This window comes from Phyllostomus hastatus, unplaced genomic scaffold (genome assembly GCF_019186645.2).
Source record: "Phyllostomus hastatus isolate PE091 unplaced genomic scaffold, TTU_PhHast_1.1 phas_contig_17, whole genome shotgun sequence".
NCBI classification, from domain to species: Eukaryota; Metazoa; Chordata; class Mammalia; order Chiroptera; family Phyllostomidae; genus Phyllostomus; species Phyllostomus hastatus.
The window spans coordinates 38,140,675-38,154,576 of NW_025333664.1; the positions used below are offsets into that span (position 1 = coordinate 38,140,675).

The 13,902-nt window shown below is 38.3% G+C and overlaps 1 protein-coding gene across 2 annotated transcripts in view; it reads left to right on the top strand.

Moving 5' to 3' along the window:
* The window catches only part of KAT14 (lysine acetyltransferase 14), a 64,472-nt gene that overhangs the window by 15,359 nt on the left and 35,211 nt on the right, over positions 1-13,902 (top strand). For both annotated transcript variants that reach the window (XM_045833276.1, XM_045833277.1), the window contains exon 4: positions 449-630. In XM_045833276.1, coding sequence (XP_045689232.1) covers positions 449-630 — 182 coding nt within the window. The remainder of the gene's footprint in view (positions 1-448; positions 631-13,902) is intronic.

A 13,902-nucleotide genomic window follows, 5' to 3' on the forward strand; every position in this document is an offset into this window, starting at 1 on the left:
GAGTAGCTGAAGAATTTACACGTATGACCCATGAACATAAAAATGGTGTGGAGATTGCCTGAGACAGTAGGAGGTGCTGGGTGGATTGGTGAATGGGAAAAAATTTAGACAATTGTAATACCATAATCAAAATATAATATAAAAAATGAAGTATTTACTAGGGTGATTGATTCTCCTGCATGTTTTTTGAGAGCTGTGTTTAATTCACATATAAAAGCAAGTTCTATGATCCTAATTTTAAAGATGAAGAAACTGAGTTAGCTAGAGGGTTGTAGAGCCAGGATTTGAAGGCAGACAGACTTCAGAACTTCTGTCTTGACTTATGTTCCTTCAAAGATTGCAGGTTTTGTGGCATATCATAGGCTAGACTTTGTAGAATACACAGTATATTTTCTATATAATGATTGAATTAAAATACCAATAATTTTTATATTCTTGGACTGTCTAGGAAAAAGACTTCGACCTGGTGGAGCACAGTAGCAGGTTGCCTCAGTGTGGGAAGTCCTATGTATTTCCGTTCAGGTGCTCAAGAATTTGGAGAACCAGGATGGTGGAAACTTGTTCACAACAAGCCCCCAACAATGAAACCTGAAGGAGAGAAGTTGTCTGCCTCTACCTTGAAAGTAAAAGGTACTGTTGTGAGCACAGTATAGAAGGTGCTAACCAGACCAAAGTCAAGCAAGTGTGAGCTTAGGAAACAATCCCATTTTTACCAGATATACCTCATCTGCCTCCTGAGTAACTCTGCTTGGCAATTTATTGTGACACTTTTTTTGGTATACCATAAATAATAATTTCATTAAAATATTTGATAATTTCAATCAAGTTACCAGTTTGTAAAATTTCCTTTGATATCTGGAAGGTGCTCTATTTTAATCTGATTTTGTTTTAAACTTCTCTCTCTCTCTTTTAAATTGTTGTTCAAATATAGTTGTCTCCATTTTACACCCACCACTCTCCCCCCACCCGAGCCATCACCTCCTCCCACCCTCCATCCTACAGTCCTTTGGCTTTGTCCAAGTGTCCTTGTACACGTCCCTTGACGACCCTACCCCCTTTTCCCCTCTTTATCCTCTCCCACCTCCCCTCTGGTTACTGTCAGTTTGTTTTTTATTTCAGTGTCTCTGGTTGTATTTTGCTTGCTTGTTTGCTTTGCTGATTAGCTTCCACTTATAGGTGAGAACATAGGATATTTGTCTTTCACCGCCTGGCTTATTACAGTTAGCATAATGCTCTCCAGATCCATCCATGCTGTCATAAAGGGTAGGAGCTCCTTCTTTCTTTCTGCTGTGTAGTATTCCATTGTGTAAATGTACCATAGTGTTTTGATCCACTCATTTACTGAACACTTAGGTTGCTTACAACACTTGGCTATTGTAAATTGTGCTGCTATGAACATTGGGGTTCATAGATTCTTTGGAACTGGTGTTTCAGGATTCTTAGGGTATAATCCCAGCAGTGGAATTGCCAGGTCAAAAGGCAGTTCCACTTTTAGTTTTTTGAGGAAATTCCATAGTTTTTCACAGTGACTGCACCAGTCTGCATTCCCACCAACAGTATACTAGGGTTCCCTTTTCTCCACACCCTCGCCACAAATTGTGGTTTGTTGATTTGGTTATGATGGTCATTCTGACCAGTGTGAAGTAGTATTGGGGTTTTAAATTTGCATCTCTCTGATGGCCAGTGATGCTGAGCAGCCTTTCATACATTTCTGGACCCTCTGAATGTCCTCCTTGGAGAAGTGTCTTTCAGGTTTTTTGCCCATGTTTTATTATATCTTAAAATATATTTTATTGATTATGTTATTACAGTTGTTCCATTTTCCCTCCTTTAATCCCCTCTGCCCTGCCCTCCCCAACCTGCATTTGCACCTCTTAGTTCATGTCCATGGTTTGTACATATAAGTCCTTTTGTTTCTGCATTTCCTATACTATTAATCTCCCCCTGTCTATTTTGTACCTACCATTTATGCTTCTTATTCCATGTACCTTTGCCCTCATTCCTCCCTCTCTCTACCCACTGATAACACTCCATGTGATCTCCATTTCTATGATTCTGTTCCTGTTCTAGTTGTTTGTTTAGTTTGTTTATGTTTTTGTTTTTTAGGTTTAGGTGTGACTTTATTATTCATAGTTTTGATCTTCTTCTTTTCCTTAGATAAGTCCCTTTAACATTTCATGTAATAAGGGCTTGGTGATGATGAACTCCTTTGACTTGACCTTATCTGGGAAGCACTTTATCTGCCCTTCCATTCTAAATGATAGCTTTGCTGGATAGAGTAATTTTGGATGTAGGTCTTTGCCTTTCATGACTTTGAATACTATTTCCAGCCCCTTCTTGCCTGCAGGGTATCTTTGGGGAAGTCAGCTAATTGTCTTATGGGAACTCCTTTGAATGTAATTGTCTTCTTTTCTCTTCTTGCTTTTAAGATTCTCTCATTATCTTTAATCTTGGGTAATGTAATTATGATGTGCCTTGGTGTGTGCTTCCTTGCGTCCAAGTTCTTTGGGACTTTCCGAACTTCCTGGACTTCCTTGAAGTCTATTTCCTTCACCAGATTGGGGGACTTTTCCTTCACTATTTGTTCAACTAAGTTTTCCATTTCTTGCTCTTCCTTTTCTCCTTCTGGCACCCCTGTGATTCAAATGTTGGAATGTTCAGAGTTATCCCAGAGGTTCCTAAGTGTCTCTTCATTTTTTTGAATTCTTGTTTCTTCATTCTGTTCTGGTTTAATGTTTATTCTTCCTTTTGTTCCAAATCATTGATTTGAGTCCTGGTTTCCTTCCTGTCACTGTTGCTTCCTTGTGTAATTTCCTTTATTTCACTTTGCATAGCCTTCACTCTTTCCTCTATTTTGTGACTATACTCAACCATTTCTGTGAGCATCCTGATTACCAGTGTTTTAAAACCTGCATCTGATAGGTTGGCTATCTCTTCATTGCTTAGTTGTATTTTTTTCTGAACTTTGATTTGGTCTTTTATTTGGGCCATTTTTTTCCCCAGCACACCTGTTAAGTAGCAAGGGGCCAAGCCTTATGTATTCTTCAGGGTGGGGCAACCCATATCACTGCATTGTGGTGCTGTATGTGGGTCCTAAAGGGAACAATGCTGCTTGCTGGGCTCTCTGCCAGCTTTTAGTCACTTCCCCAACTGCTCACAAGCAAATCGTGCGTGGGTTTGTGTGCATTCTAGGACATTATGGGTCTCTCCAATGAAATCAATCTCCTCTGAGTCTGGGAGTTTCTTCTGGTGCCTCAACCCCCACAGGTTGTTTCAGTCAGAAGTTTTGAGGCTTCATTTCCCCACATGAGAACTCGGGGTTGTGTGGTTTGTCTCACTCCCCAGTTGTTCCTCTTGGTTTACCCACATGCAAATGTAGGATCATCTGCTCTGCCAGCCGCTGCTTTAACTTCCCCCAACACCTCTCCACCCCTGGTCCTTCAGCTGCCACCTTGCCACATGTCCTCTCCACTCCTGCAGCCCATCTGCACTGCTGCTACTGGTCTGGATGAATGTTTCTTCTTTAACTCCTTGGTTGGTAGACTTGCATAGAGTTTGATTTTCTGGCAGTTATGGTTGTTTCTTTTTAAATTTGTTGTTGTCCTTCTTTTGGTTGTACGAGGAAGCACAGTGTACCTACCTATGCCTTCTTCTTGGCCAGAAGTCCTCCTTTGCCCATTTTTTAATTCGATTATTTGTCTTCTCAGTGTGGAGTTGTATGAGTTCCTTATATATTTTGGAGATCAAATCCCTGTCTGATATATCATTGGCAAATATATTTTCCCATACAGTTGGTTCCCTTTTCATTTTGCTGATATTTTCTTTAGCTGTGCAAGAGCTTGTAATTTTGATGAAGTCCCATTTGCTAATTCTTCTCTTTATGTCCCTTACTCTAGGGGACATATCTGAAAATATTGCTGGGTGGAATATCTGAGATTTTCCTCCCCATGTTCTCCTCTAGGACTTTTATAGTGTTGCGACTTATATTTAAGTCTTTTATTCATCTTGAGTTTATTTATATATATATAGCAAGTTGGTGGTCAAGTTTCATTTTTTTGCATGTACCTGTCCAGATCTCCCAACACCATTTGTTGAAGAGGCTATTTTTACTCCATTTTATGCTTCTGCCCCCTTTGTCAAATATTAACTGACAGTAGAGACTTGGGTTTATTTCTGGGCTCTCTGTTCTGTTCCATTGGTCTGTATTTGTGTTCTTGTGACAGTATCAGACTGTTTTGATTATAGTGGCCTCGTAATATAGTTTGATGTCAGATATTGTGATCCTTCCTATTTTGTTCTTCTTTCTCAAAATTACTGCAGCTATTCAGAGTCATTTATGGTTCCACATAAATTTTTGAAGTGTTTGTTCTATATTTGTGAAATATGTCATTGGTACTTTAATAGGGATTGTGTTCAATCTATACATTGCTTTGGGTAGTATGGACATTTTGAGGATATTAAGTCTTCCAACTGTGAATACAGTATATACTTCTGTTTGTTTATATGTCGTCCTTAATTTCTTTCTTCAGTGTTGTGTACTTTTCTGAGTACAAGTCTTTACTTCCTTGGTTAGGTTTATTCCAAGGTACTTTATTTTTCTTGTTGCTATATCAAATGGGATTTTTTATCTGACTTCTCTTTCTAATATTTCATTGCTGGTATACAGAAATGCCTTTGATTTCTGATTATTGACTTTGTATTCCACTCTTGCCAAATTCACTTATTAGGTTGAGTAGATTTTTGGTGGAGTCTACAGGATTTTCTATGAACACTATTATGTCATTTGCAAACAATGACAGTTTTGCTTCCTCCTTTCCAATTTGATTGTCTTTTATTTCTCTTATTTGATTTCTGTGGCTAGGACTTCCAATACTATGTTGAATGAAAGTGGTGAAAGCAGACATCACTTGTCTTGTTCCTAATCTTAGTGGGAAAGCTTTTAGCTTTTGCCCATTAAGTATGTTGTTGGCTGTAGGTTTCTCATACATGACCTTTACTATATTGAGGTATGCTCCCTTTACTCCCACTTTGCTGAGTGTTTTTATTGTAAATGAGTACTGTATCTTATCAAATGCTTTTTCTGCATCTATTGATATGATCATGTGATTTTGTTTATGTGATGTATTACATTTGTTCATGTGTGAATGTTGTACCATCCTTGCATCCCTAGGATGAATCCCACTTGATCATGGTGTATGATCTTTTTATTGTATTGTTGGATGCAGTTTGCCAATATTTGGTTGAGGATTTTAGCATCTCTGTTTATCAGCCATATTGGCCTGTAGTTTTCTTTCTTTGTTGTGTCTTCATTTGGTCTTGGCATTAGAATGATGCTGGCTTTGTAAAAATGTTTAGGAGTCTTCCCTCTATTGGGATTTTTTAAAAATATTCTGTGAAGGATAGGGGTTAGCTCTTCCTTATATGCTTTGTAAAATTCTCCTGTGAAATGGTCCAGTCCAGGTCTTTTGAGTACCTGGAGTTTTTTGATTACTGGTTTGATTTCTCCAACTGTTACCAATTTGTTCAGGTGTTCTGCTTCTTCTTTATGCAGTTTTAGAAGATTACATTTTTCTAGAGATTTTCCATTTCACCCTGGCATTCAAATTTCTTGGCATATAGTTACTCGTATTAATTTTTTACAATCCTTTGTGTTTCTTGGTATCACTTGTAATTTCTTCTCTTTCATTTATGATTGTGTTTATTTGGGTTCTCTCTTTTTTTTCTTGATGAGTCTGCTTAAAGGCTTGTCATTTTGTTTATCTTTTCAAAGAACCAGCTCTTGGATTCATTGATCCTTAGAATTGTGCTTTTAGTCTCTATGTCATTTAATTCTGCTCTGATTTCAGTTATTTTCTTCCTTCTACTTCCTCTGGGCTGCCTTTGTTTTTTTTTCCTCAAGTTCTTGTAAGCATAGGGTCAGGTTGTTTATTTGAAATGTTTCTATCTTTTTTTGGTAGGCCTGTATTGCTATGAACTTCCCTCTCAGGACTGCTTTCGCTGTGTCCCATAAGTTTTGGGCTGTTGTGAGTTCATTTTCATTTGTTTCCAGAAACTTTTTGATTTTTTTCTTTGATCTTATTCTTAACCCATTCATTGTTTAATAGCATGATATTCAGTCTCCATGAATTTGAGTGTTCTGAGTTTTTCCCTTGAGGTTGGTTTCTAGTTTCAAGCCCTTGTGGTCTGAGAATATGCTTGATATGATTTTAATTTTCTTGAATTTGTTGAGGCTTGTTTTGTGTCCTGTCATGTGGTCTATCTTTGAAAACATTCCATGTGCATTTGAAAAGAATGTATATTTTGTTTCTTTTGGAAACAAATCCTATTATGCTATTACAGTATAATTAACAAAAAAATTCCCAATTTTCCCCCTTCATCCCCCCCTTCGCTCTGCCCCCATAACCCTCCAGCATTTCCCCCCCTTTTAGTTCATGATCATGAGTTGTACATATAAGTTCTTTGAGTTCTGTGTTTCCTATACCATTTTTTATCTCTCATCTATTTTATGCCTACTAATTATGCTTCTTCTTGCCTGTACCTTTTCCTCCCTGTTTACCCTCCCCCCTTCTCCCTCCCCACTGAAATCCCTCCATGTGATACCCATTTCTCTGGTTTTGTTCCTGTTGTGGTTGTTTGCTTAGTTTTTATTTTAGTTGTTTTTCTTTTTTTTAGGTTCATTTGTTGATAGTTGTGTTTGTTGTCATTTTACTGTTCATAGTTTTGATCTTCTTTTTCTTAGATAAGTCCCTTTAACGTATGGTATAATAATGGCTTGGTGATGATGAAGTCCTTTAACTTGGCCTTATCTCGGAAGCACTTTATCTGCCCTTCCATTCTAAATGTAAGCTTTGCTGGGTAGAATATTCTTGGATATAGGTCCTTGCCTTTCATGAACTTCAAATACTTCTTTCCAGCCCCATCTTGCCTGCAAGGTTCCTTTTGAGAAATCAGCTGATAGTCTTATGGGCACTCCTTTGTAGATAACTTTCTCCTTTCCTCTTGCTTATTTTAGGATTCTCTCTTTATCTTTAATCTTAGGTAACTTAATGATGATTCGCCTTAGTGTGTTCCTCTTTGAGTCCAACTTCTTTGGGACTCTCTTGGGTTCCTGGACTTCCTGGAAGTCTATTTCCTTCACCAGATTGGGGAAGTTTTCCTTCATTATTTGTTCAAATAAGTTTTCAATTACTTGCTGCTGTTCTTCTCCTTCCGGCACCCCTGTAATTCGGATATTGGAACGTTTCAAGTTGTCCCAGAGGTTCGTAAATCTCTCATCACTTTTTTGAATTCTTTTCTCATTCTTTTCTGGTTGATTGTTTATTTTTTTCCTTCTGGTCCAAACCATTACTTTGAGTTCTGGTTTCCTTCTTTATCACTGTTGGTTCCCTGAATATTTTACCTTATTTCATTTTAGGTATCTTTCATTTGTTTTTTTCATTTTTTGACCAAGCTCAATCAGATCTGTGAGCATTTTGATTACGAGGGCTTGAACTTTTCCATCAGACATATTGGCTGTCTCCTCATCGCTTAGTTCTTTCTGAGGTTTTGCTCTGTTCTTTCATTTGGACCATAGTTCTTGGTCTTGGCACACCAGATAAGTTTTAGGGGGACAGGGTCCTAGGTATTCATCCAGGTAGGGCAACTGTCCTTGCTGCCCTGGGGTGCTGCTGGTCTGGTTGTTCCATTTGATTTTTTCTTTAATTCTTTGGTTGTCAGAGTTCCATGTAGTTTGATTTTCTGATGTTTCTGGTGGTTTATGGATTTTAGAGTGGTTGTCTTCCTCCTTTTGGTTGTTCAAGGAATTGAAGGGTTTCTACCTATGCCTCCATTTTGGCTGGAACTCTGAGTCCCTTTTTATGGCCTTTGTTTTGAAGTCTATTTTTTCTGATATAAGTTTTGCTACACAGCTTTTTTCCCCTGTCCATTTGCTTGGAATATTTTTTTCCAATCCTTTACTTTCAGTCTGTATAGGTCTTTTTTTCTGAGGTGAGTCTTTTGTAGACAGCATGTGTGTGGGTCATATTTTCTTACCCATTCAGCTACCGTATGTTTTCTGATTGGAGCATTGAATCCATTTACATTTAAGGTTATTATTGAGAGGTAGTTATTCATTGCCAGTTTATTCCCTTTGTATCTGTGTTGCTCTCTCTCTCTCACTGTTTTTCTTCCTTTTCTTAAAGCAGTTCCTTTAGCATATCCTGCAGTGCTAGTTTGGTGAAGGTGTGTGCATTTTTCAGCCTTCATTTGTCTGGGAAACTATTTCGCTTTTCATTTTAATTGAAAGCCTTGCTGGATAGAGTAGTACTGGATGTAGGCCTTTGCTTTTCATTACTTGGAATATTTCTTGCCATTCCCTTCTGGCTTGTAGTGTTTCTGTTAAAAAGTTGGCTGGTAGCCTTATCTGGGCTCCCTTGTATGTTACATCCTGTTTCTCCCTTGCTGCATTTAAGATTCTCTCTTTGTCTTTGAATTTTGCCTATTTAATTATGTGTCTTGGATTACATCTCTTTGGGTTCCTCTTGATTGGGACCCTTTTTGCTTCCTGGATTTGTGGTACTTCTCTCATCAGTTTTGGGAAGTTTTTCATTATTACTTTTTCAAACATGTTTTCTATCCCTTCTTTATCTTCTTCTCCTTCTGGTATCACTGTTATACAGATATTATGTTTCGTGTTGTCCTGCAGTTTCTCTAACCCCTCTTCTTTCTTTGTGAGTCTTTTTTCCTTTTCTTGCTCACTCTGGGATTTTTTTCTACGTTGTCTTCCAGCTTGCCTATTTGATTTTTCTACTTCATCTGGGCTGCCTTTCATTCCTTGTATTGTGTTCTTCAATTCAGACATTGTGTTTTTTTCCTCTTGGCTCTTGGTGATAATTTCCTTGCCCTTTTTCATGCTGGTATAATTTGCAGTAAAGTTCTTGTAACTTCCCTGTAGTTTTTGGTAATTCTTACTGAAATCATTGAGCTTCCTTTTAACCATTGTTTTGAACTGAATGTCTGATAGTTTACTCGCCTCTATTTCATTTAGCACTCTTTATTGAGATTTCTCCTTACCTTTTGATTGGGGGTTGTTTCATTATCTCCCCATTTTAGGGGAGACTCTTTGTTCATTTTTGCTCCTCAAATTGATCTGCTTTGACTTCCTTTCTTTGTGGTGTGAACTCCTATGGTAAGAGATGTGTGGCATTCGGGGGTGCAGTTTCCTTGATCTCCTGAACTTAATCCTCTTGGGATGTCCTTTATGTTGTTTATGTTGGCTCTCTGGATGTAATTGGGTTTTGATTGTTGTTACTTTGTCATTTGCTGAGTCCTTCCCTCCAGCTGATTGACTGAGGGTTACTCCGCCCACCATATATTCTTGTATGTTGTTGTACAGGTGCTGCCAGAACAGAACCACAAAGCCCAGTGAACAAACCCACATCCACAAATTTATCTCCTACTCCCCACAATCCCACTATCAACAGCAAATGAACCAGTATTAACAAGGGTGTAAAGAGATTAAGACTACTACAAGAAAGGAGAGAAACAAACTATAGTCTAAATTCTATTGACTTAATTTGCACAAACATGATAGACAAGAAATGAATGTTAAAAACCTATGCAGGAAAGAAAATATTGCTAATAATGGAGAAGACCACAGTGGATTTCATCTCTGTAGCCTCTGCTATTTACCGCTGTTTTTTCTTTTTCGATCTGCCTCTGAAGATGTCAGATGTTGACCTTGTCTGACCTTAGGTGGCCTGCTCCGAGACTGCCAGGGATCTACTTTCTGTGGCTGTCTCCTTCACGTTAATCTAGTCACTCTGCTCTCAGCAGTCAGATTTAAGCACCACAGAACCAGGGCAGAGTATCTCCTGGGGGTGAGACTGTTGTTTCCCCTCAGGCTGTTACAGCTCTGAGGGGGAGTGGTCTGCCTAAGCACAATGGCTATTGCCATATGGGGAATGACTCAGCACCAGTATCCCAGAGGCTATTCTCTCAGTTCTCACCCCTAAGCTGCTGTCCCCAGTCTGTCCTCAGGCATCTCTAGCCCACCCTGCCCCGGCCTTTTCCTGAGCCCTTGGTAAATGGATGCATATGAATATTTGTGCATTGGTCCTTTAAACGGCTCTTTGTGTCTCCGGTTGTCCATCTCTGGCAGAGAGTAACTCTGCCAATTTTCATCACCAATGCACAGATACCAATTTTAGTTGTTATATGTATGTCCTTTGGGTTCTGGTGCTCTAGGCTGGGGATCCCAGCTTAGGGTTTAGATCCCATACTTCTCAGGGGGATCCAATCAGGGATAATTGCTTAATTATCCCTCTGGCGCTGCCATCTGTGGGCACCCAGCCAGCCTTTTCCACACTCGTTATCAGTCAGTTAGTGCTGAAGACGATTCTTCTGTCTGTCCGAGGCCATAAGCTTTCTCTCTTGATATTCAGTTGTTTTTTTCCAGGTGATTTCTCCACAGTTTAGTTGTAATTCCAGATTCATCCTGGGAGGAGGTTAGTGTGGCTTCCAGTCACTCCTCTGCCATCTTGCCTCCCCTTGTTTGAAAATTTTTAAAATATATATATTTTATTGATTATGCTATTATAGTTATCCCAGTTTCCCCCCCCTTTGTCCCCCTCCCTCCTGCGGTCCCCTCATTCCCTCCTGAAGTCCCTTCCCTTCATTCATGTCCATGATTTGTACATATAATTTCCTTGGCTTCACATTTCCAATGCTATTCCTAATATCCCCCTGTCTATTTTGTACCTACCAATTTATGCTCTTTAATCCCTGCATCTTTTCCCCCTCCTAGCTGATAACCATTCAAATGATCTCTGTATCTATGATTCTGTTCCTCTTCTGGTTTTTGGTTTGTGTTTGTTTCTTTAGATTCAGTTGTTGGTAGTTGTGAATTTGTTGCTATGTTAATGTTTATAGTTGTGGGTTTTTTCTTAAATAAGATTCTTTAAAATTTCATATAGTAATGGCTTGGTAATGATGAAAAACTTTAGCTTTACCTGGTTTATGAAGCACTTTATGTGCCCTTCAATTCTAAATGATAGTTTTGCTAAATAGAGTACTCAAGGTTGCAGCACCTTACTTTTCATTGCTTTGAATGCTTCTTGCTAGTCCCTTCTATTCAGCAAAATGTCTTTTGAGAAATCAGCTGACAGCTATGAGAACTCCTTTGTAGGTAACTCTCTTCTTTTCTCTTGTTTTTAGGATTCTCTATTTTTAATCTTGGGCATTTTAATTATGATGTGCCTGGGTGTGGTGCTCTTTGGGTCCCACTTATTTGGGACTCTCTGTGCTTCCTGGACTTATATGTCTATTTCCTCCACCAAATTAGGGAAGTTTTCTTTCTTTTTTTTTTTTTTTTTCAAATAAATTTTCAGTTTCTTTTCCTCTTCTCCTTCTGGCATTGTTATGATTGGGGTGTTGGTATATTTGAAGATGTCCCAGAGGCTTATTATTCTATCCTCATTTTTTAAAATTCTTTTTTCTTGTTAGCATTCTGAGTGTGTGCTTTTTTCTTTGTTATATTCCAATTTATTGACTTGATATTCAGTTTTATCCACTCCACTATTGGTTCCATGTAGATTATTCTTTATTTCACTTAATGTAACCTTCATTTCTGCCTAGGTCTTTATCATGCTATTGCCATACTGAGTGAGTTCACTGAGTATCCTTATAAGCAGTGTTTTGAACTCTGCATCTCATAGGTTGGTTATCTATGTTTTGTTTAATTCTTTTTCTGGAGTTTTATTTTATTCTTTCAATGGGGCTATATTTCTTTGTGCCCTCATTTTGGCAGCTTCCCTGTGTTTGTTTCTGTGTTTATGTAGAGCTACTTTGACCCCGTGTCTTAGTAGCCTGGCCTATTTTAGAAGATTGTATCTGTTAATAGTGTGGGACAGTGCCTTAGATGATTGCCAGTGTGGGGCAACCCCTTTTACCACTTTGTGGCTCTGTAGGGGAGAGCACTCAGAGAGGAGACATTGTGGATGCCTAGCTTCTGGTGGTTTTCCTGGGAGGAAGCTGTCTCCCAGCCTCTGCCCTGTTTCTAGTCTCTTTGCTTTCTCCTCATATGCCACTTGTGCCCTTCCAGCTGTTGCCCTGGTGCTGAATCCTAGAGGAGGTGGGTCTGTGTAAATCCTACGTCTATCCAGGACCTTTAAGATGAGTCTCCTGATAATCTGGCAGTTTCTTCCACACCCCATGTCCACTTTTTTCACAGTCAGAAGTTATTAGGATTTATCTTCGAGGTGCTGGAGCCCTGGGCTGCTGGGTAGTCGGGTTTGGGCCAGTGATCCTGTGCACCTGAAATATCCCTCCCAGTTTTTATCTACCACATGTGAATGTGGTACGGCCCATTCTGCTGCCTCTCCACACTGCCTCCACAGTATCGTGCCTTTCTGCGCCTCTCTACCTCTCTTCACATCTCCACCCCTCCTACCCATCTGGATGAATGTGACTTCTTTAAATCCTTGGTTGTTGGACTTCCTTACAGCTCGATTTTCTGATAGTTCTGGGTGGTAGTTGTGTTATAGTCTAGATGTATTTTTTCTGTAGTTGCAAGAAGAGGCAAAGTGTGTTTACCTATATCTCCATCTTGACCAGAAGTCCTTATTTTAATCTTTTTATCATGAAAAATTTTAAATATATGCAGTATGGAGAGTAATATAATGAATCCCCACGTTCACCATTCACCTAGCTTCAAATTTTACATTTTTATTTTTTTATTGTTACTTTTTTAAATTGAATTTATTGGGGTGACACTGGTTAACAAAATTGTACAGGACAGCTTTTACATTTTAAAAAATATATTTGTGAAAAAATCAAATAGGATTGAAGGGTATAAATTCTGGACAGTGCCCCTCTACATATACCCTTTCCTGCAGTTTCACTCGTCATAGTAACCACTGTTGACTCTTGTGAATGCCTTTAGAAGTAGTTTCTGCATATTTAAACATTTTGTTATTTTTTAAGAAAAACTGTAAATGGACCCATAATACTTGTACTTCAGTTATCCCCCTGCTTACAAGTATACCTTGGATATTTTTACATAGCTGTACATGCAGATCTTTTATTTCATTGCATTCCATTGAATGACTATATAGAAATTTATTAAACCCCTGTTGGTGGACATTTTGCTTATTTCTAGAACCTTCTATTGTTATTTTAAATAGTATTACAATATTATATTTGTGTACTTGTGCAATTTTTTGTGATAAATTCCTGGAAGCATGTTGCTTTATCAAAAACACATGCTAATTGAAAACTTTTATCAGTATTGCCAAATTACCTTCCAAAAAATTGTAGTAAAATTTACGTTCTGGTATGAAAATGTTCATTTCTCCCTATGCTTGCTGAGCATTATTAAACTTTTAATGTTTACCAATCCTAATAGGTAAGATAGTAATTAGTTGTTTAAATGTGATTACAACTTTTTCCTTAAGAGATAGGTATAATTCCTCATTTAAAGCATTCATTGACTTAGCAAGTGTTCAACAAGTATTTATTGAGTTAATTAAATAACGGAAGGGAGAGGGAATAACAATTAGGAGAAGCCACCCAAAAGAAAATGTGAGATTAGCGATGGGGTATAGGAAAGAGGAGTCAGAAAAAGTTCTTAAACTAGTGACCAGAAGTAAAAATGACAGGAAAACAAAATAAAGCATTCATCAAGCATTTCTCTATTTTGAATGTAATAGGTTTACAACAATAAATTTAGCGAAAGAAATGAAAGCTGAGTGATTATTTAAAAATTTAGAGAGACTTCTGGTCAAGATGGTGGCACAGGCAGACATGACTTGCCTCTTCACAAAACCACATCAAAATTACAACTAAAATATAGAACAGCCATCACTCAGAACCATCAGAAATTGAGTTGAGTGGAAGTCTGACAACTATGGAATTAAAAAAATCACA